The following is a 22,582-nucleotide window of genomic DNA, read 5'->3' as shown; positions in this document are numbered from 1 at the left end:
TTTTTTTGGGCCAATTCCGTAACTCCGTCAGCGGTTACGTCAACGCGGAAATGCCTTACTTTTTTTGTTGAGTTTAGTGATTATTGATTAGGCATACTAGCGTTGTGTCAAATACAAAGTAGCAACCATGGTGAGATCCCATACTGCTAGTAGATGTGGTCCTGTTTTCACTCAAACGCTCACTCATCCGTTTTATCGTTACAATCTCGGGATTTTGCATACACGTTGCGCTACTCATTAATCTTTTTTTTTCCAATATAAAATGAAAATTTGATTAACTGTCTAGCCTGAACTCAAGCTATATATTATATATATTTAATATACTGTATGTGTGTATATATATATATATATATATATATATATATATATATATATATATATATATATATATATATATATATATATATATATATATATATATATATATATATATATATATATATATATATATATATATATATATATATATATATATATATATATATATATATATATATATATACGTATGTATGTATGTGTGTGGGAAAAATCACAAGACTATTTCATCTCTACAGGCCTGTTTCATGAGGGGTTTCCTCAATCATCAGGGGATTTTTCCCCTGATGATTGAGGAAACCCCTCATGAAACAGGCCTGTAGAGATAAAATAGTCTTGTGATTTTTCCCACACATACATATTACGCTCTACCACGGTATCGAGCACTATTTTTTTGGATAATCTGATTAAGACATATATATATATATATATATATATATATATATATATATATATATATATATATATATATATATATATATATATATATATATATATATATATATATATATATATATATATATATTAGGGCTGTCAAAGTTAACGCAATAACGCGTTAACTGTAGGTTCCTATAACGGCGATCATTTTTTAAATGCGTGATTAACGTTTATGACCCTCGGCCCGTTCCGTAGCTTGGGGGAAATGTGTAATGGCGTCCAGTTACTGTTGAGCCACAGGCTTGAAAATAGCTAGCAGAACTGCACAAAGAAAAGGGGACCTTATGGAAATCTCAGATCCAAAGCAATGACAAGTTCTTGTCCGAACAAGAGAAGACAATTCTACCTTCAATCGCCGTGAGACGACATTATTGGAGCGAACGCTGAGCGTGCATTGCTGCTTGGAGTAAGGAGACTCTTTACGCCTGTGTTTGGATTACACTTAAGTGCATTAAAAACATCAAATGTAGATTGTTACTCACACTGCTGTAGTAAAACGGAATACAAGCTCAGCAGAAACAAATACGGTAGAGAAGAAATCTAAAGTCACTTTTATTGGAGATTTGTCAAAACATGTGAAGTCTTTTCTCATACCAATCACACACGTCCGGTTGGCGGCTTCACAATAACAGCGCTAAGCTTCACATCCGGTCTAACAAACAAAACAACGAAAATTTGAAAAACCCCAACCATTATGTATTGTTTTAATTTTTTCTGTGTTTTCATAGTGAAATATTTGGTTCTATTTATATACCTTACTGTAATGTTATCAATATTTCCTTTTTTCATCATTTCTTTTCATTTGTTTTCAACATGTTCAAAATTGTACAACATGTTAAGTACGGAGAATCAGAAACATTTATTCATGTAGAAAAAATATCACCTGGCATCTTTGACAATCAAAGCATGATCGTAACAATCCACATTTGGTGTTATTAGTGCGTGAAACTGCTATCTAAACTTGGAAGTGTAGCTCCTCTCCTCTTAATGGAAGTGCTCCTAGAGCAGGATTACAAATTCTGTATTACTGCAAAATACAAAATCTGGCCAGACACCAACACGCTGCAAGTATTTTTTAAATTCTCTTTAAAAACGTGTTTCCTTTTCATGTTGAGCGGTTCCAAAAAGCATAATGTTTAAAAACATTTAATTAAAGCAAATTAATTGTCCAGTCATTGTATTAAAAACTTTTAAATCATCTGTCTAGGGTACACTTATTCATGACGAAAAAGCATATCTTTCTGCAATTAATCGCGATTAATTTTGAGTCATCTATGAACGAAATGCGATTAAATTAAAAAAAAAAAGCTTGATACAACATACGAGTTTTAGACAAAAACAATGAGAGAAAACAATTAAAAACGACATTTTCTGAGTCCCTGAAGTTGTAGTGGTGTCCACACAGGCTGGTGATGAAAATGACTTGATGTGGACCTTTCGCTTAATACATTTGGTCGCACACAGCATGACCGCCCGCATCTGCCTCCACTTTAGAAGGAGCTCAAAAGGTGTTTCAATTGGTACGTTGCAACACTGCTGTGGAGCTTTGGGCTAAACAGCAGTCAGAATTAACCCCTGGCCTCCTCCTATCATCCATTCTCAGCAGGCAGCGTAATGATATGCTAATAAGCTTGGCAGGCCGGGTTCCAATGGTGCAGCGCTGCAAAAGTTGTGAATATTAAATATCGTGTAGTACAGCGTTGCATGAAAGGAAACATCTAAAGATGAAAACAATTCCTTATGGGATGTTTTTCTTACCAACGATTTGTATGAATTTTTAATTCATATTTCCCTAATGAAGCAATTTAAATTTAAATAATGTGATCAGGCAATGTTTTAAATTACATTTTAGCAGTGGTACAAGTTTCAAAATGGGGGATTGGAATACAGTCAAGGAGGTGGTGGTCAGAAAAAGTTAAATGCCAATTGATCGCAAAGATACCATACAGGGTTTCACCCCAGATTGCAAATACACATGTGGCCAATATGACGTTACAGTGTTTCCCATAAACTGCCAAGATACCTGTGGCGGTGGGGGCGTGGCTATGGGCGTGGTCACCATGACATCATCGAGTAATTTGCATAATTTACTACAATGATATGATTTTCTCTAAAAAGGCTCAAAAAATGTATACTTACTAATTAATAATAACAGTTTTGTTTTAAACGTCCATCCATCCATCCATTTTACAATATAATTACAACACTTTATGTACATATTTATATACAGATTTGAACAATAAGTTATTCACTGAAATATATTTATTAATTGTGGTTCTTACAAAAAATATATCTTATAAAATATAAAAGCTAAAATGTCTCTTAAAGCGCTGCCCCTTTAATTAGTGCATACTAAATAATTGAACTTTAGCCTACTACTACAACCATATTATTTACCAGCAACATAAAGTGAAACAGAGGCAGAGGTGTCCTGCCACAGTCAGTAACAAATAAACAGAAAACAGTAGTGGTCAAATACAAATAAGGCAACAGGAGAAGTATCCTACACTTCTCTTTTGTAAAGTAAATCTGAACAGCCTATATGGGCGTCTACATCAACTATATGATTTGCCTGAGAAGCTGGACAGGACAAAAAAAAACAAAAAACTTTTTTTTTTTTTTTTAATTTGTGGCAAACGTAATTCTTTCGTGGCGGGCCGCCACAAATAAATGAATGTGTGGGAAACACTGCGTTATCATATACAGTACACACATTCTCATTCACAACACAACTGATGGTCCCAACCCCATTGGTAAAGCAAGAAATTCCACCAATCAACCCTGATAAGGCACTCCTGTGAAGTGAAAACCATTTCACCTCTTGAAGCCCATGGAGAGAATGCCAAGAGTGTGCAAAGCAGTAATCAGAGCAAAGTGTGGCTATTTTGAAGAAACTATAATACAAAACATGTTTTCAGTTATTTCACCTTTTTTTGTTAAGTACATAACTCCACATGTGTTCATTCATAGTTTTGATGTGACAATCTACAATGTAAATAGTCGTGAAAATAAAGAAAACGTATTAAATGAGAAGGTGTGTCCAAACATTTGGCCTGTACTGTATATGATGTCATGATTAATACAATCGGCCATGGTGCATATACAGTATTTTCTTTGAAAAGGATATACAGATGTTATATATAAAACAGATCTGTTATTAGTATTAACATATGTTTTTTCTTGTGTATCGCTTTGCTCTCTTATATAATAAAATAATAAAACCAGTACCTTCATGGTAATGCCCCCCTCTACCTCAAAGAACTGCTCACCCCCAAATCCTCCACACGACACCTCCGCTCCGGACAGGCGTTACTCCTTCAACCTCCAAAGACAAAGCTACGAACAATGGGAGACCGGGCTTTCTGCGCCACCGCTCCCAGTCTGTGGAACGCGCTCCCTGACCACCCGAGGGCACCACAGACTGTGGATGCTTTTAAAAAAGGCTTAAAAACCCTTCTTTTTAAAAAAGCCTTTTTTTAGATTTATGCGCGCTAGTTCTGGCTATTAGGTTGTTATAGTTTTTATTTTTATATTTTTATTTTATTATCTTTTTATTTTTTTTAATACACTGTAGCACTTTGAGGTTGTTTGCTCAATGTAAAGTGCTTTTTACAAATAAAATATATTATTATTAAAATATAATAAATATGAATTAGAGATGGAAAAAAATAACTTGAGGTGGTTTGGTTATCTCCACAATAAAGTCACTGTAAAACTAAGCGCACAAAGGAAAGTACGTCAGTATGCACATTAAGTACACATACATTTAGCAATCATGTTAAATTGATTATACAGTTTACAATAAATGGGAAAAAAAGCAATACAATTATAAATGATGAAGTGCTGTTAGCTTAATGTTAACATATAATGGACCAACTTATTGACAGGCTAACGAAAATGATCAGGGCACATATATAAAAAATCATTCACACTCGCATACGTATGGACAATTTACAGTCTCTAATTAACCTAACATGCATATTTTTGAAATGTGTGAGGAACCCGCAGAACCCGGAGAAAACCCACACAGGTGTGGGGAGATCATGCAAACTCCACACAGATGTCCAAATGGACGTTCGAAGATGCATACGGCGTAGAGTTAATGTTACTGTCAGTAGTAATGTCAAAATGAGGCGTGCCGGATTTTATTTTGCTGTGGCAGTGGGTGGGTGACCTGTGTCAGGTGAATGGAAATACCCCAAGTGTTAAACTTATACTCGGTACTTTTATCAGGCGAATTCTGTGATCAGTCTACTGTTCCCCGCCTCCCAAGTAAATTGTCTGGCCGAGGTGCAAGATTGCTTTTAAATGACAACACTTTGATCGATTCACCTGAATAGCCTCGTATCCTCGGGGCATTGAATGGATCACAATTTGACTGCGGAGGTTGTCTTGGTAGATGTTTGGCCTCTCATCCGAACAGGCTTCAGCCCAACTCTGAATTAATGACCAGAAAATACATTGACCTGGGCGAGTGAGAATATTCACAGACATTAATAGCCTTGACACTTGTTGTACGCTCCTCCGCTGTCCTAATGCAAGCTCTGAAGGTGGGATGTGATGTTGTGTTAACTGCCGCCAACTGCCAGTGAGTGCAATGTAGTGTCAAAGAGAAGGACAATACCTGCAATACTGGTTTTAGAACAAACCAAGGAGAGGTCTATCAGGTTGTATCAGAACCACTGCAGTGGGAGATATATGGTTGCTTCTTAATAATTCAGTATTTCCTGCCACCATGAATGTGCCAACCCTGAATTTTTCTTTCATCTCTTCTCCAGTTTTAGCCGCGTCAAACACGCTTTTTGCACTTCGAGCCCTAGTGCCATGCAACTGGCAAGGCTGCATCTAACAAGGAAATTCTTTGTTTACTTTAGGATCCTATCGCCCCCTTCCCGTGTCCGCCTCTGACATTCTTCGGCATAAATTTAGCAAATGCACAACATCTGATTCTGAAAGACAGACACGATATTGTGTAACTTTTAATCAGGAGTAACTGTTTTCAAAGGAAGATGACTTTGTAAGAACATGGGATACAAGTGTATCTCCTCTTTTCCTATGTGCAAGGAGCATTTCCGGACAAGCCCTTTCCTTTTGTTTGACAGTAGCAGTTAACCTTCAACTTACATTGACCATAAAAGGTTGACCCTATCTGTAAACTGCCAGCTCTTTTTGTGTAAAACTGAACTTTATGAAAAAAGTCAATGTAGTTATAGCCATAACAATTTACTTTGTCATCATTAAACACTCCCTCCAATTAAAGGGACTCTCATTCAAACCAATAAAGCTTTGCTAATTTGGTTTGTCTCGCTTTCACTTTGTTGCAATTGTGTCAAAACATTTAGGGTTTTGGAAGGTCCCAGACATAAATTCACTCACAATCTGACTAATTTGGAGCATCTTTATAGGACAAAAACAATTTGAAATGTGTCTTTTTACCCAAAAGACTGACACCTGTTGTAACGTTATAATTAGGGATGTCCGATAATGGCTTTTTGACGATATCCGATATTCCAATATTGTCCAACTCTTTAATTACCGATACCGATATCAACCGATACCGATACTGATATATACAGTTGTGGAATTAACACATTATTATGCCTAATTTGGACAACCAGTTATGGTGAAGATAAGGTCCTTTTTTTTTTAATTAATAAAATAAAAGAAGATAAATAAATTAAAAACATTTTCTTGAATAAAAAAGAAAGTAAAACAATATAAAATCAGTTACATTGAAACTAGTAATTAATGAAAATGAGTAAAATTAACTGTTAAAGGTTAGTACTATTAGTGGAGCAGCAGCACGCACAATCATGTGTGCTTACAGACTGTATCCCTTGCAGACTGTATTGATATATATTGATATATAATGTAGGAACCACAATATTAATAACAGAAGGAAACAACCCTTTTGTGTGAATGAGGGTAAATGGGGGAGGGAGGTTTTTTGGGTTGGTGCACTAATTGTAAGTGTATCTTGTGTTTTTTATGTTGATTTAATAAAAAAAAACCAAAAAAACCAACCAAAAAACCGATACCGATAAGTAAAAAAACCGATACCGATAATTTCCGATATTACATTTTAAAGCATTTATCGGCCGATAATATCGGCCGGCCGATATTATCGGACATCTCTAGTTATAATATACAATTAGAGTGTTTAATGAAAACATGACTGTCATCCGACTGCTTTAGTACCAGACTCTTGAATGTATCTGTACACAATCATCAAGTTAGGAACCAGATTGTGGTTATTATCAACGTTTTTGACCCTTGGTTATTCAAACACAGTAAAAAAGGAGTACAGAGAATATTAAATGAACACTAGAGCAAGGTTTAAAAAAAGTAGAGAGAGCTTTTTACAAATGATCTTTTTGTACAACCGACTACCTATACCTCCACTCTATAGTTAAATGTAGTCATCAAGTATCATTTTGGTTCCATGTTCAAAGGATCTTATTGATGCCATTCAGTCTGCTCTTACAGAATTAAAGCATGGCAGGTGGCTCCTCTGAAGATATTCTTAGAAATCCACTTATTAGAGAATATTCCACTTCACTTTGCTCTTTTTTATCTTAGTCCCTTTTTGCTCATCTTCACTTGACGATGTTAAGAGGAAAAGGGTTCAATCCCTTGAATTGTTTGCCAGTATCCAGTCAAAACCTAATGATGCCTGTTCAGTTTCAGAAAATTAAATAGGAGTGATTTGACTTTTAATGAATATACTTATCTGGTACAAGTGTGCTAAAATTAAAACTAGAATAACAGGCCAGGTTTACAAAGCCAAAGCATCCTAAATAATCTTCAAATTAGCCTCAAGTCTTTTTGTTTAAGAGTGAAGTAAATCTCCGTGGTTGTGCGATACAAACGATCAACTATATACATTTGGCTGAAAATAGTTTTAAACACTATTGTCGTATCTTGATAATGCATGTTGATGACACATTCTAGCTGTGTCCAACAAATTTGACAGCAACAAGTGAACGACACAATGTAGCGTCCTTGCTAGCGACTAATGTCCCTTGTCTCTTGAATGTAAACAAAGGTGGGCGGATCGATACAAATATCGACAGTAGTGATACCAAGTATTACATCATTTTATGGTCTTTTGTAGGGATGATGTTTGATAAGGAATTATCGAGTTCGAGCCTATCATCGAATCCTCTTATCGAACCGATTCCTTATCGATTCTCTTATCGATTCTCTTATGGAGTCCAGATAGGTTGTTGTATATGGAAAAAAACACACAATATTTGGTTTAACAAAAGCTCACTTTTATTATATAATAAAAAAATAAAATCTAATAAATAAATAAATATTGACTGTTACACACCTAAAAAAATAAAATAAAATAAATAAATATTGACTGTTGTTACCCAAAGTATATTAAGTGGGATTTTTCAGAGAAACAAATATATACAGTAACACAAAAACAAGCTGTCTCTGTGATCACTATAGGTGTATAAATAATAATAGTGTTAAATAAAATCAGTCCCTTGGGCACAAAACTGAAAATAATACAGCTCTCCAAAAAGTGCACTTCTGCTGCTATTTGACATAACTGTTTGTTATGATGCTTTGACATTTTTGCACTTTATTTCTTTATTGAAAGAAAATTCTATGAAGAGAAAAGTTCTTTGCAAATGTGGTTACAATGCTAAAAAATGAAAAGTTAAAGCTAAAAAAAGAAATACACTTTATTGAGTTAACATTATTTCTTTATAGGGGGAAAAATGTTATGAGCTAGAGAATATAACAACTACACTACCCAGCATGCAACGGGAGTTACGAGCATGCGCGGTAGCCCCGAAAAGTGTTGCATGTTGCCACACTGTGAAAGTAAACGTCAAGAACTCAGCCAACACGCCCCGTCTGCATTATTTATTATTAGACAAACAACACATCTACAGTGTGATTTTTTTTTGTTTACAAGGAAAGAAAAACAAAAGTTAAAAAAGGGAGATATGTTGTATATATATGTATGTGCTGCGGTTGTTTTAAGAACGTTGCGACAGCTGCCGTAAAGGAGGTGCGTTGCTAGCCTGGTCGCTATGTTTCCGGTTGGTCGTAAAAGTGTTGGTCATGTGTTTTACCCTGCTCAAATCTCTCAGTAAAGTTATTCGATGGATTATAGCTTTTGTTTTGAACTTTATTACACCTTGGAGCGCTTTTTCCCGTCCATTGTTTTCCTGCTTTCGCTATCTGCGCCTAATGACTGAGTGATGTCCCACGGAGCATTTCTGGTCGGGACGGGATTCGAATAAAGAATCAACTCTTTTCCTTTACTACAGTGGTCTCGATAACGGGTACTGGTTCTCAAAAAGGGATTCGAGTCAGAGGACTCGGTTCTTTTCTTATCAAACAACCGGGAAAACCGGTTTCGAGTATCATCCCTAGTCTTTTGTCATTTGTGTTATGGTTTACAAACCCGGCAAATACATCTCTAGACACGGGAGGATTTTTAAAGGCAAAAGCCAAAGAATTTCAATCACAGCTAGTAGTAGGAAGTAATTAAAATATTTAGTTGATATTGTTAGACCACAATCCTGTGTTCTTATCTGATTATAATTGTGGTACCATTGTAATTAATTAATGATCTTGAAAATGTTAAGTATCAGTACTGCCCCTGTAACTACTTGGTATTGGATCCATACCCGAATTTGTAGTATCGCCCAAAACTAACAACAGAAGACTAAGTGCTTAGTACACTTTAACAGAAGTGTAGATAGAACCATGGTACAACAGAAAGTAACCAGTTATAAACAGTAAATTAGGAAGTCGATTAATAATAATTTTGATAATACAACTGGAAATGACACAAAATATTACCGCATTTGTCAGCAGCTAAATTAGGAGCCGTGTTTACCTGCTTTGAAATGGTTCTATTATTTATATACTAATTAATATATTGTGATACATACCGTTATTGCAGGAGGCTGCAATATATATCGCAATATACAGTACTGGCCAAAAGTTTGGACACACCTTCTCATTAAATGCGTTTTCTTTATTTTCATGACTATTTACATTGTGGATTGTCACATCAAAACTATGAATGAACACATGTGGAGTTATGTACTTAACAAAAAAAGGTGAAATAACTGAAAACATGTTTTATATTCTAGTTTCTTCAAAACAGCCACCCTTTGCTCTGATTACTGCTTTGCACACTCTTGGCATTCTCTGTATGAGCTTCAAGAGGTAGTCGCCTGAAATGGTTTTCACTTCACAGGGGTCAAAGTTTAGATGCCTTCAGTGACAATCTACTATGTAAATAATAATTATACTCAACTGTTGCATACAATTTGTCAAAATATACTCTCCAACTGTGTTGCCTGTGCTATTGTTTTTTAGACAAATACAACATGGTGGGACGTTTATTGAACCCAAAACTTTGATCCCACAAGTCAGAATGACTTGAACATTTTCACATAGAATAGAATAAAAAGTACTTTATTGATCCCTGGGGGAAATTCAGCACCACTCACATATAAGATTAAAAGGCCTACTGTAAATGTAAGGTATTTTAGTTGAATGTACAGTATGTCATTTTGACTACAACCCATAGATGGAAACATAGATGTCATTTACAGCCATTAGAAGAAAAAAAACTAGACACAGCAGCCTAATGAACGCCGCCATCGTCAGTTATACTGCCGCTTGTCCTACATTATTCGCTTGACGAGACTCGGCCCAATCGGTGCAACGCCGGCAATGAGCTAGGTCATGTGCCAAATCGCTTCTGTTTGGCGAGTGTGCAGCTTTGCGCTTTCATGCACCAGTGTGCCAAACGGCATTTGGTTTGATGAGATGGCTTGCTAAAAAAGATGATGGCTGTTAGGTTGGGGGGTGGCGGAGACCATCAACCAGTTGCTGGAGCGCAATGGCTATCACGGCTCTTTCAAGTGTTTTCGGCCTTGGTTTGTTTGAAAAACAAAACACGCCGTGGTGCAGTATATGGTCCTCATCTAAAGGTCAGTGTTGCTGCCCATGGATCTGATTGTTTTCATGTGGAAAGGCCTGAACAGTATAACAGAAGTACCATGGTCGGTAGCATCAGCCTCGCTGCACAATATTGATCAGAATTAATAACTGAAATTTCAAAGACATGCCTTTCAAATTTAAATTAGTTACTGACTTAACTAGTAATCAATTATTTGAGTATATTTATTAGGGTGTAACGGTACACAAACATTTCGGTTCGATACGTACCTCGGTTTAGAGGTCACGGTTCGGTACAGTAAGAAAACAACAAAATAATTTTTGGGTTATTTATTTACCAAATTTGCAAAATCTTCCACCAAAAATATTTTTCTTAGTGGAATATTTGATGTGAAGTAATCGGAACCTTGGATAGGTCAATAATTCATAATAACATTGCCAGCTTTGTTTTATTAGTCAACATTGCAACTTTTTCTAAATTACATTTAACCTTTAAGCTTTTTTATTTCACTTTTGTTATGTTTCTGTTTATTTTAATAGTATTTTTAGAATGTGCCGTTGGCCTTTAAAACATTAGCTGTGGGCCGCAAATGGCCTCCGGGGCACACTTTTGACGCCCCTGCTATAGATAATAAAAAATTAAATGTGATAAATCTATGGATAAAAAGCAGAGCCTGGCGACGCATGCGCGTTTATCATAACTCTCTCTCTCTCTCTCTCTGTCTCTGCCCCTCCCTCACCAATGCTGCTGCACACACAATTTGTTTTGTTTTTAACCCCTTTTCAACCCTGAACGTACATTGAAAATACACGCAACCCTAACTCAAAATGCCGGACATTTGAGGCATTTAAGAAACTCAGAGGACGTATGGTCAGTCTATCCTAGCCCGTTAGCGGCATGCTAGCAGCTAACGGGCTACGATAGACTGACCATACGTCCTCTTTTCACCGGACATGTCCTCTTTTGCGGAGCTGTCAAGGCAGAGTTTCTTAAATGCCTCAAATGTCCGGCATTTTGAGTAAACAATGCATTGTGTGCATTGTTTACACAACGTACATTACGCTACTTAATATGTCCGTGTGGAAACTCGTTCGGTACACCTCCGAACCGAACCGGAACCCCCGAACCGGAACCCCCTTACCGAAAAGGTTCAATACAAATACACATACTGTTACACACCTAATATTTATGTATTATTTTAAATTCAGAGGGAGAATCAGAAGTTTCTGAAATCATATTTTTTATACCAATGTCCTGAAAATAGAGTAGTTTCCATCATGTGGAGTTTGTGCAGCTTCCTAAAGTTAACATCATTGTTTTTCTTCTTCAGGCCCAAAACTAGTTGTGTTGTGCACTATTTCTCTTCAATGGCTTGAAGGTGAGGCAACAATCAGTTCCGAAGGGAAGAAAAAAAGCAAACATTGTGATGCGTTTTTGAAAGTATGCTTAAAATTAGGGCTGGGCAATATGGCCTTTTTTTAAATATCTCGATATTTTTAGGCCATGTCACGGTACATGATATATATCTCGATATTTTGCCTTAGCCTCAGTGCACTTTTGTGCATGATGTCACTAAGATGACATATCAAAAGTGCACTTTTTGTACAGAACGCCACTACAATAGTTTAAAACAGATAAAGTGCACTTTTGTGCATGATGTCACACAAAATATTTCAATAAGTGTCACATAAAAACGAGCTGCATAATAGGAAATCGAATAGTGTATGTCCTTCACTATGTGGTAGGTTCCTGCGGACGTTATCTCCTTCTGTTGTTGACTATTTGTTTCATACGGTGTTGATGTGGAAATGGTTGCTTGGGCATTTTGTTGGTGTGGCACCGAACGGAGATGTTGACATGCGGAGTTTCAAGCACTCTTCATTCTCTAGCGGGTGACTTTTCAAATGATGCTACATATTAGCAGTAATGCTACTTTTTGTAGCAACGCTTTTGCCCCACACTTGACAAATTACAGTTGTCTGTTCGACATCTTCCCACTTGAAGCCAAACCACCGCCAGACGATGGACCCCCTGCTGTATTTCTTAGGAATTAATTCTTCCTTCATTTGTTACCAGATTCGCACCTTCTTTCTCTCGTATCACCACTCGCACCACAGCTAACGTTACCCATGCCGCTACCTCTCTGCTCTGCGAGGGCGTATACGTATGTGACGTACGTAAGAAGGTGCGCTTGTTTTATGTGAGAAGCAGAGACAAGAAAGAGTGAGAAGAGCCTGTAGTGTAATGCCCGCAGCTAAAAGCAACTGTGTGAGAACGTATACTCCAATATCACCATATAGTCATTTTCTATATCGCACAGAGACAAACCCGCGATATATCCAGTATATTCGATAGATATATCGCCCAGCCCTACTTAAAATGATCAAATTACGTACATTTTAAATATGATAAATGTGCTTGTTACTACATTTTTATATATATATATATATATATATATATATATATATATATATATATATATATATATATATATATATATATATATATATATATATATATATATATATATATATATATATATATATGTCTTAATTAGATTATCCAAAAAATAGTGCTCGATACCGTGGTAGAGCGTAATATGTATGTGTGGGAAAAAATCACAAGACTATTTCATCTCTACAGGCCTGTTTCATGAGGGTGTTTCCTCAATCCTCAATCCCTGAGGATTGAGGAAACACCCTCATGAAACAGGCCTGTAGAGATGAAATAGTCTTGTGATTTTTTCCCACACATACATATATATATATATATATATATATATATATATATATATATATATATATATATATATATATATATATATATATATATATATATATATATATATATATATATATATATATATATATATATATATATATATATACCTACAGCATGTATTTAAAACCTAAATGAAGATGTTTGGATGTTTTTTTAAGGGCTTTGTCGGCGGAATTGCACGGCGCCCATTGGCTTCGTTGAAAGCAGGCTTTTAATCACATTTATTTAATATTTAGAATGCAGAAAAATCCAAAAACATCCATCGTCATGTCTATTGTAATGATTGTGAATTAAAATTCCCCAAAAAGTGCAGTTCCCCTTTGAGTGGAATACATCTTACACCAACAGCTTCCACGTGCAAGTCAGGACACTGCAGCGATGCATGTTTTTTTTTTTTTATAGTGCACATGCTTTTTTGGGGCTTCCCGGGTGACTGGCTGTTGGAAATGGCAAGTGGCAGTCAGGCATGAAAGCCAGTGGAACGGGAAAGGCTAAAACTGGCAAGTGGAAAAATGGACGGATGGTCCGGTGAAAGGCTAAGAAGCCTGCGACTGTCGCTTGACTGTGCTTTGCCAGGGTATTTTTTTTATAATTGGAAGATATGGTCTTCTCTTCTTGTGTCTTCTTTGAAAACCCCCAAAGTGACCTTTAACATGAGCGTCGCTCCGACTACATATACAACTTTCCAATGATCCCTGCCGTGCTTCCATGTTCTTCTCCATGGAGACTATAGGAAACGTGCTCGTGCTTTGTGACACGTCCCAGCGGCTGCTAAGCCATGATTAATTCAGGTAGGCCTCAGGGGGAAAGAGCCAGGCTAGGTTACCCAGCCAGGGATGGTGATAGTGTCTGGTTGCCTTAAAGCCACAGTGTTTTGGTGCAGGGACCCTCATATGTTCACACCAAGGCTGAACCTGGCAACCTCTGCTGCATGTTGTGGCATAAAAGGCTTTAGAAGACACACCTGTAATACAGATACGTTTTATAATCATGAGGCAAATGGTCAGTGACCTATGGACAATGAGTGGTTAAGTTCGGTACCTGCCTCTGCAATGACTATTTGCTTGATGTTTTTCAAACGTCCTTGCTCAAATTTGACCGACACGTGCTTGTCAGCCTCTTAAAAGGTGGTACCAAATTTCACCCTAAAGTGGTTGTTTTGTAGCGCGCATTGAACTATGTGACAGATTTCAAGCGGAACGGTCTTATCGGGACTGACTTTACATTCTGGTGAATTTGGCAGAAACTTTGTAGCAAAGGCAACACAGAAGATGTCAGGTTCAAACACGGATGACATCTATTAAACAGACAAAGAAGCAAGGAATCAAACAGAGACAGAATTCAATTTGGCTCAATTGAGGAGAAACGTCTGGGCTGTACCCTTCTACAGTGTCCCACCATGCTCTGACGAAAGTTTATTTGGACTTTCCCTGATTACATGGCGACAGCTGTTTTTAAAGCAGTGGTTCTTAAAGGCCTACTGAAAGCCACTACTACCGACCACGCAGTCTGATAGTTTATATATCAATGATGAAATCTTAACATTGCAACACATGCCAATACGGCCGGGTTAACTTATAAAGTGACTTTTAAAACTTCCCGGGAAATATCCGGCTGAAACGTCGCGGTATGATGACGTATGCGCGTGACGAAGTCAGAGTAACGGAAGTTATGGTACCCGTAGAATCCTATACAAAAAGCTCTGTTTTCATTTCATAATTCCACAGTATTCTGGACATCTTTTGCAATTTGTTTAATGAACAATGAAGGCTGCAAAGAAGACAGTTGTAGGTGGGATCGGTGTATTAGCAGCGGACTACAGCAACACAACCAGGAGGACTTTGTTGGAGCGCTAGCCGCGCTAGCCGCCGACCTCACCTTGACTTCCTATGTCTCCGGGCCGCCAAACGCATCGGGTGAAGTCCTTCGTCCTTCTGCCGATCGCTGGAACGCAGGTGAGCACGGGTGTTGATGAGTAGATGAGGGCTGGCTGGCGGAGGTGGAGAGCTAATGTTTTTAGCATAGCTCTGTGAGGTCCCGTTGCTAAGTTGCTAAGTTAGCTTCACTGGCGTCGTTAGCACAGCATTGTTAACCTTCGCCAGGCTGGAAAGCATTAACCGTGTATTTACATGTCCACGGTTTAATAGTATTGTTGATTTTATATCTATCCTTCCAGTCAGGGGTTTATTTTTTTGTTTCTAAATGCAGTTAAAGCACGATGCTATCACGTTAGCTCGTAGCTAAAGCATTTCGCCGATGTATTGTCGTGGAGATAAAAGGCACTGAATGTCCATTTCGCGTTCTCGACTCTCATTTTCAAGAGGATATAGTATCCGAGGTGGTTTAAAATACAAATCCGTGATCCACAATAAAAAAAGGAGAGTGTGGAATCCAATGAGCCAGCTTGTACCTAAGTTGCGGTCAGAGCGAAAAAAGATACGTCCATCACTGTCTCTCAAGTCCTTCACTGTAACGTTCCTCATCTACGAATCTTTCATCCTCGCTCAAATTAATGGGGTAATCGTCACTTTCTCGGTCCGAATCTCTCTCGCTCCATTGTAAACAACGGGGAATTGTGAGGAATACTAGCTCCTGTGACGTCACGCTACTTCCGGTACAGGCAAGGCTTTTTTTTATCAGCGAGCAAAAGTTGCGAACTTTATCGTCGATTTTCTCTACTAAATCCTTTCAGCAAAAATATGGCAATATCGCGAAATGATCAAGTATGACACATAGAATGGATCTGCTATTCCCGTTTAAATAAAAAAAAATCATTTCAGTAGGCCTTTAACCTTATTGGAGGTACCGAACCGACCAGTTTCATATGCGCATTCTTCGAACCCGTCTTTAGTGAAAAATAAAATGTTTTTTTTTTCCAATTCAAGACAGTTATGTTTTTTTACTGGTGCACAAAATTAACCTTGCATGAACATCACCTTGTTCAAAGAACAAAACCAACACACTGCATCAACTCACAACAAATTACACACCTGGAAATTAGATGGAAAATTAGAGGGAACATTGTTCGGGGGTATCCATAATACGCGATAGGGATAAGTTTTTATTTACACGATGAGTCGGGTTTGTCTTGACCTCCGCGGCAGAGGCTCCGCCGAACCCCTGAGGCCGACTCACCGAACCCCTAGGGCAGTGGTTCTCAACCTTTTTTCAGTGATGTACCCCCTGTGAACATTTTTTTAATTCAAGTACCCCCTAATCAGAGCAAAGCATTTTTGGTTGGAAAAAAAGAGATAAAGAAGTAAAATACAGCACTATGTCATCAGTTTCTGATTTATTAAATTGTATAACAGTGCAAATATTGCTCATTTGTAGTGGTCTTTCTTGAACTATTTGGAAAAAAATATATAAAAATAACTAAAAACTTGTTGAAAAATAAACAAGTGATTCAATTATAAATAAAGATTTCTACACATAGAAGTAGGGATGTCGATAAATGCGTTAAAATGTAATATCGGAAATTATCGGTATCGGTTTTTTTATTATCTGTATCGTTTTTTATTTATTTATTTATTTTTTTTAATTTATTAAATCAACATAAAAAACACAAGATACACTTACAATTAGTGCACCAACCCAAAAAACCTCCCTCCCCCCATTTCTTTCTGTTATCAATATTCTGGTTCCTACATTATATATCAATATATATCAATACAGTCTGCAAGGGATACAGTCCGTAAGCACACATGATTGTGCGTGCTGCTGCTCCACTAATAGTACTAACCTTTAACACTTCATTTTACTCATTTTCATTAATTACTAGTTTCTATGTAACTGTTTTTATATTGTTTTACTTTCTTTTTTATTCAAGAAAATGTTTTTAATTTAGTTATCTTATTTTTTTTTATTTTTTAAAAAGTACCTTATCTTCACCATACATGGTTGTCCAAATTAGGCATAATAATGTGTTAATTCCACGACTGCATATATCGGTTGATATCGGTATCGGTTGATATCGGTATCGGTAATTAAAGTGTTGGACAATATCGGAATATCGGATATCGGCAAAAAGCCATTATCGGACATCCCTACATAGAAGTAATCATCAACTTAAAATGCCCTCTTTGGGGATTGTAATAGAGATCCATCTGGATTCATGAACTTAATTCTAAACATTTCTTCACAAAAAAAAATAAAAATAGTAATAATCTTTAACATCGATATTTATGGAACATGTCCACAAAAAATCTAGCTGTCAACACTGAATATTGCATTGTTGCATTGTAATGAATGGAATAGCCTACTTGATTTGATGTTCAGTTTATGAACTTTTGTTGAAGTATTATTCAATAAACATATCTATAAAGGATTTTTGAATTGTTGCTATTTTTAGAATTAAAAAAAAAAATCTCACGTACCCCTTGGCATACCTTCAAGTACCCCCAGGGGTACGCGTACCCCCATTTGAGAACCACTGCCCTAGGGTTCGATCGAACCCAGGTTAAGAACCACTGTTCTAAAGGAAGGGGGTCGTAAACAGCCGCTGCCTTTGGTCACAAAACAGTTCAAAGAAAAGGTGCCTGGATGGGAGTCAAGTCCTGCTTCCTCTCCGCTTTGTAGATCTCGGGTCAAGATAAAAGCTTCCTGTGGATTACAATACATCAAAGAAACCCACACCTTCATGTCGCTTCCCATCCTACACAGTGGAGTTTTACAAGCCTTTTGCTTGGTAGGATCAAAGACAGCTTTTGTCCTCTCGCCGGGAACTCATGGCCACACAAAGTTTTGTGATACAATTATTCTGACAGTCGAAGACATTTTTTTTTGTGCCAAATATGTGTATTGCGGTTCAAGCGTAGAAGAGTTAGCTGTGACAAATGTAATGATGAAACGTGATAGTAATTAATTGGACAATTTTGACGAGTACTTTAAAGGAGACCTATTATGCTTTTTTTCCAAACCAACTATTTTTATCTATTGGTACCTGGTTTTGTGTATTTTAAATCTGCATAAGTGTCGATCTTTATAAAACAATATTGCTTTCCTTCATACTTCCTCCAAACGCGCGGTTTGGAGATAGCGGATATCTCCATGTATGGTAAAATTTGACCCGCGTGAGTCCGCCGTTGTAGCCCAACTTTGTAGTCAACCCTTCTTTATCTCTATCCTCCTGTTGTGAGGCGGACTGGCTCGTACATGCACATGCATCCTCCGCTGTTGCCACTTCTAACACCGAGTAGTGTATACTTCAAACTTATATTTGTCAGTAGACAACATGGCTGACGGGGAGAAGACACAGTCGAAGTGCAGGCACATACATAAGAGTGCTCCCTAAGTGGCGTATCCTGAAGAGACGGTCAGAAAACGGTGATGGTCTGTAAAAACATAATCTATGCCAAACTTTGACCAAAGTCGCCGTTTCGATGATATTTAATTCCTAAAGGGGGCGGGTGAGTGTTTCGGGGACGAATGAGTGGTCCCTGGAAACATGATTTTCACAGACAAACATTCCTTTTCTTCCCGATGACTGCATTTCAGTCCCATTATGTCATTTTATGTCAGTATTATTATGTATTTTACGAACCCCGTTTCCATATGAGTTGGGAAATTGTGTTAGATGTAAATATAAACGGAATACAATGATTTGCAAATCATTTTCAACCCATATTCAGTTGAATATGCTACAAAGACAACATATTTGATGTTCAAACTGATAAAAATTTTTTTTTCCGCAAATAATCATTAACTTTAGAATTTGATGCCAGCAACACGTGACAAAGAAGTTGGGAAAGGTGGCAATAAATACTGATAAAGTTGAGGAATGCTCATCAAACACTTATTTGGAACATCCCACAAGTGAACAGGCAAATTGGGAACAGGTGGGTGCCATGATTGGGTATAAAAGTAGATTCCATGAAATGCTCAGTCATTCACAAACAAGGATGGGGGCGAGGGTCACCACTTTGTCAACAAATGCCTGAGCAAATTCTTGAACAGTTTAAGAAAAACCTTTCTCAAGCAGCTATTGCAAGGAATTTAGGGATTTCACCATCTACGCTCCGTAATATCATCAAAGGGTTCAGAGAATGTGGAGAAATCACTGCACGTAAGCAGCTAAGCCCGTGACCTTCCATCCCTCAGGCTGTACTGCATCAACAAGCCACATAAGTGTGTAAAGGATATCACCACATGGGCTCAGGAACACTTCAGAAACCCACTGTCAGTAACTACAGTTGGTCGCTACATCTGTAAGTGCAAGTTAAAACTCTCCTATGCAAGGCGAAAACCGTTTATCAACAACACCCAGAAACGCCGTCGGCTTCGCTGGGCCTGAGCTCATCTAAGATGGACTGATACAAAGTGGAAAAGTGTGATGTGGTCTGACGAGTCCACATTTCAAATTGTTTTTGGAAACTGTGGACGTCAAAGAGGAAAAGAACCATCCGGATTGTTCTAGGCGCAAAGTGTAAAAGGCAGCATGTGTGATGGTATGGGGGTGTATTAGTGCCCAAGACATGGGTAACTTACACATCTGTGAAGGCACCATTAATGCTGAAAGGTACATACAGGTTTTGGAGCAACATATGTTGCCATCCAAGCAACGTTACCATGGACGCCCCTGCTTATTTCAGCAAGACAATGCCAAGCCACGTGTTACATCAACGTGGCTTCATAGTAAAAGAGTGCGTGTACTAGACTGGCCTGCCTGTAGTCCAGACATTGAAAATGTGTGGCGCATTATGAAGCCTAAAATAGCACAAGGGAGACCCCCGGACTGTTGAACAACTTAAGCTGTACATCAAGCAAGAATGGGAAAGAATTCCACCTGAGAAGTATCCCAAACGTTTACTAAGTGTTGTTTAAAGGAAAGGCCATGTAACACAGTGGTGAACATGCCCTTTCCCAACTACTTTGGCACGTGTTGTAGCCATGGAATTCTAAGTTAATTATTATTTGCAAAAAAAAGTAAAGTTTGAGTTTGAACATCAAATATGTTGTCTTTGTAGTGCATTCAACTGAATATGGCTTGAAAGGGATTTTCAAATCATTGTATTCCGTTTATATTTACATCTAACACAATTTCCCAACTCATAGGGAAACGGGGTTTGTACAATGTACTGCTTTTATATTTCCTGTATTTTATATTATTACTTTGATATACTTTGATACTTTTTATATTTTAATTTTTTATCCTGTAAAGCGTCTTTGAGTACTCTGAAAAGCGCTTTACCAAATAAAATGTATTATTATTATTATATTATTAATTTCCATGATATTCCGCGTTCTCCTCATCCATTGTGGTAACGGGGTGAAAAAACTTTGACCATTTGACTTCAGGTCAGTCTTCGACCATTTTGACATTTTAAGGTGTAAAAAACGATCCGCCTTGAACACGAGGTATTTTATTTTGGAAATAAACCGGGTGCTTTCTTTTGTTTCTGTGCATGACTTCCTGCCCCAGTTAATCTGATTTTTACTGAATTGATCTGCCGTGGTAAAAGAGGATTAATTTAGGCTCTGTGTGACATAATTCGACCGGATAGATATTCGCTCCATCTCGGAATCACTTGTCAAATTCAAGCGGACACTAATTCGGCTTTGTAAATCCATGCCGAGTGTGTGTTAGCCGCTCTCTATCTCCATATTTTCCGAATGACGTCCCTTTACGTCGTCCAACTCTGATGGATGGATGAGTCGCCTCGAGTGTCAGCCTCATAAATCAACTGTGTCTGAGATGGTGGGGATGGCACCCTGGAGAGGGTCGTGGCACATCTGGACGCAGCGCCGTCACTCAGGAAAATGGCACTAACGTTGTTGTATTATGAAGTGATGGCCCACGCAAGCAAATGTGCGGCGTACATGTTAATATGACCATGAGATCCTAAGTATTCCCAATTGCAATGTACCATTTTTAACTGGTGTTTATCCTAACCTCCCTCCAGCTGGTCGGCGGACAATTCGACCTGGAGATGAACTTCATCATCCAGGAGCCTGACAGTATCGTGTGCATGGTGGAGCTCTTGGACAAGTGTGAGCTCACCTGCCAGGCCGAGGTGTGGAGCATCTTCACCGCCATCCTCAAAAAGAGCGTTCGCAACCTGCAGGCGTGCACCGACGTGGGCCTCATCCAGCTGGTGCTGCAGCGCGTGTCGGCCACTGACAGCATGATCGCAGGTACCACTATTCAGTCCTTTTTCTTTCCATTTCCTTTTTGGGAGCTGGACTTTCATATCAAAGCACCTTTGCAACCAGTTATTTAATTACAGTACACCACACACACACACACACACACACATCTGAGGGTGTGTGACAGTGTTGCTCATCTGCAGATTACTAGAATTTATTTCCACCGTGTCCGCATCAGTGCCCTTTTGCCAGTTAGATCAGCGCAGGCCTACAGCAACTGTGCAGTCAAGTGAGGGCGAAGCGATGGCAATGTTTACTGAAGTGCAAATGTTCCCTACATTTGTGTCGTGTTGTCCTTCTAATACACTTTTTCCATCATCAAAATTCATGTGTTCATTTCACTTGCCTGCATGGTCAAAAAAGGTTATTTTTCATACTTGTTTGGTTTGTTTGAGAGATCGGCCGATATGTTTTTTTTAGAGCCGATACCAATTACTAGTAGTCAAGGAGGCCGATAACTGATATTTGGAGCTGATATTCCAGTGTTTCCCATAAACTGCCAAGATACCTGTGGCGGTGGGGGCGTGGTTCACCATGACATCATCGAGTAATTTGCATAATTTACTACAATGATATGATTTTCTCTAAAAAGGCTCGAAAAATGTATACTTATTAATAATAACAATTTTGTTTTAAACGTCCATCCATCCATCCATTTTACAATATAATTACAACACTTTATGTACATATTTATATACAGATTTGAACAATAAGTTATTCACTGAAATATATTTATTAATTGTGGTTCTTACAAAAAATATATCTTATAAAAATATAAAAGCTAAAATTTCTCTTAAAGCTCTGCCCCTTTAATTAGTGCATACTAAATAATTTAACTTTAGCCTACTACTACAACCATATTATTTACCAGCAACATAAAGTGAAACAGAGGCAGAGGTGTCCTGCCACAGTCAGTAACAAATAAACAGAAAACAGTAGTGGTCAAATACAAATAAGGCA

At 37.7% G+C, this 22,582-nt stretch overlaps 1 protein-coding gene across 1 annotated transcript in view; it reads left to right on the top strand.

Annotated features, from left to right (window-relative positions):
- The window catches only part of LOC133639443 (lipopolysaccharide-responsive and beige-like anchor protein), a 120,993-nt gene that overhangs the window by 38,294 nt on the left and 60,117 nt on the right, over window positions 1–22,582 (top strand). The window contains exon 3 of the mRNA XM_062032733.1: window positions 21,379–21,610. Coding sequence (XP_061888717.1) covers window positions 21,379–21,610 — 232 coding nt within the window. The remainder of the gene's footprint in view (window positions 1–21,378; window positions 21,611–22,582) is intronic.

The sequence above is a fragment of the Entelurus aequoreus genome, linkage group LG22 (genome assembly GCF_033978785.1).
Source record: "Entelurus aequoreus isolate RoL-2023_Sb linkage group LG22, RoL_Eaeq_v1.1, whole genome shotgun sequence".
Lineage (NCBI taxonomy): Eukaryota > Metazoa > Chordata > Actinopteri > Syngnathiformes > Syngnathidae > Entelurus > Entelurus aequoreus.
The sequence above is the reverse complement of the archived record's forward strand: the minus strand, read 5'-3'. Positions and strand labels throughout refer to the sequence as shown.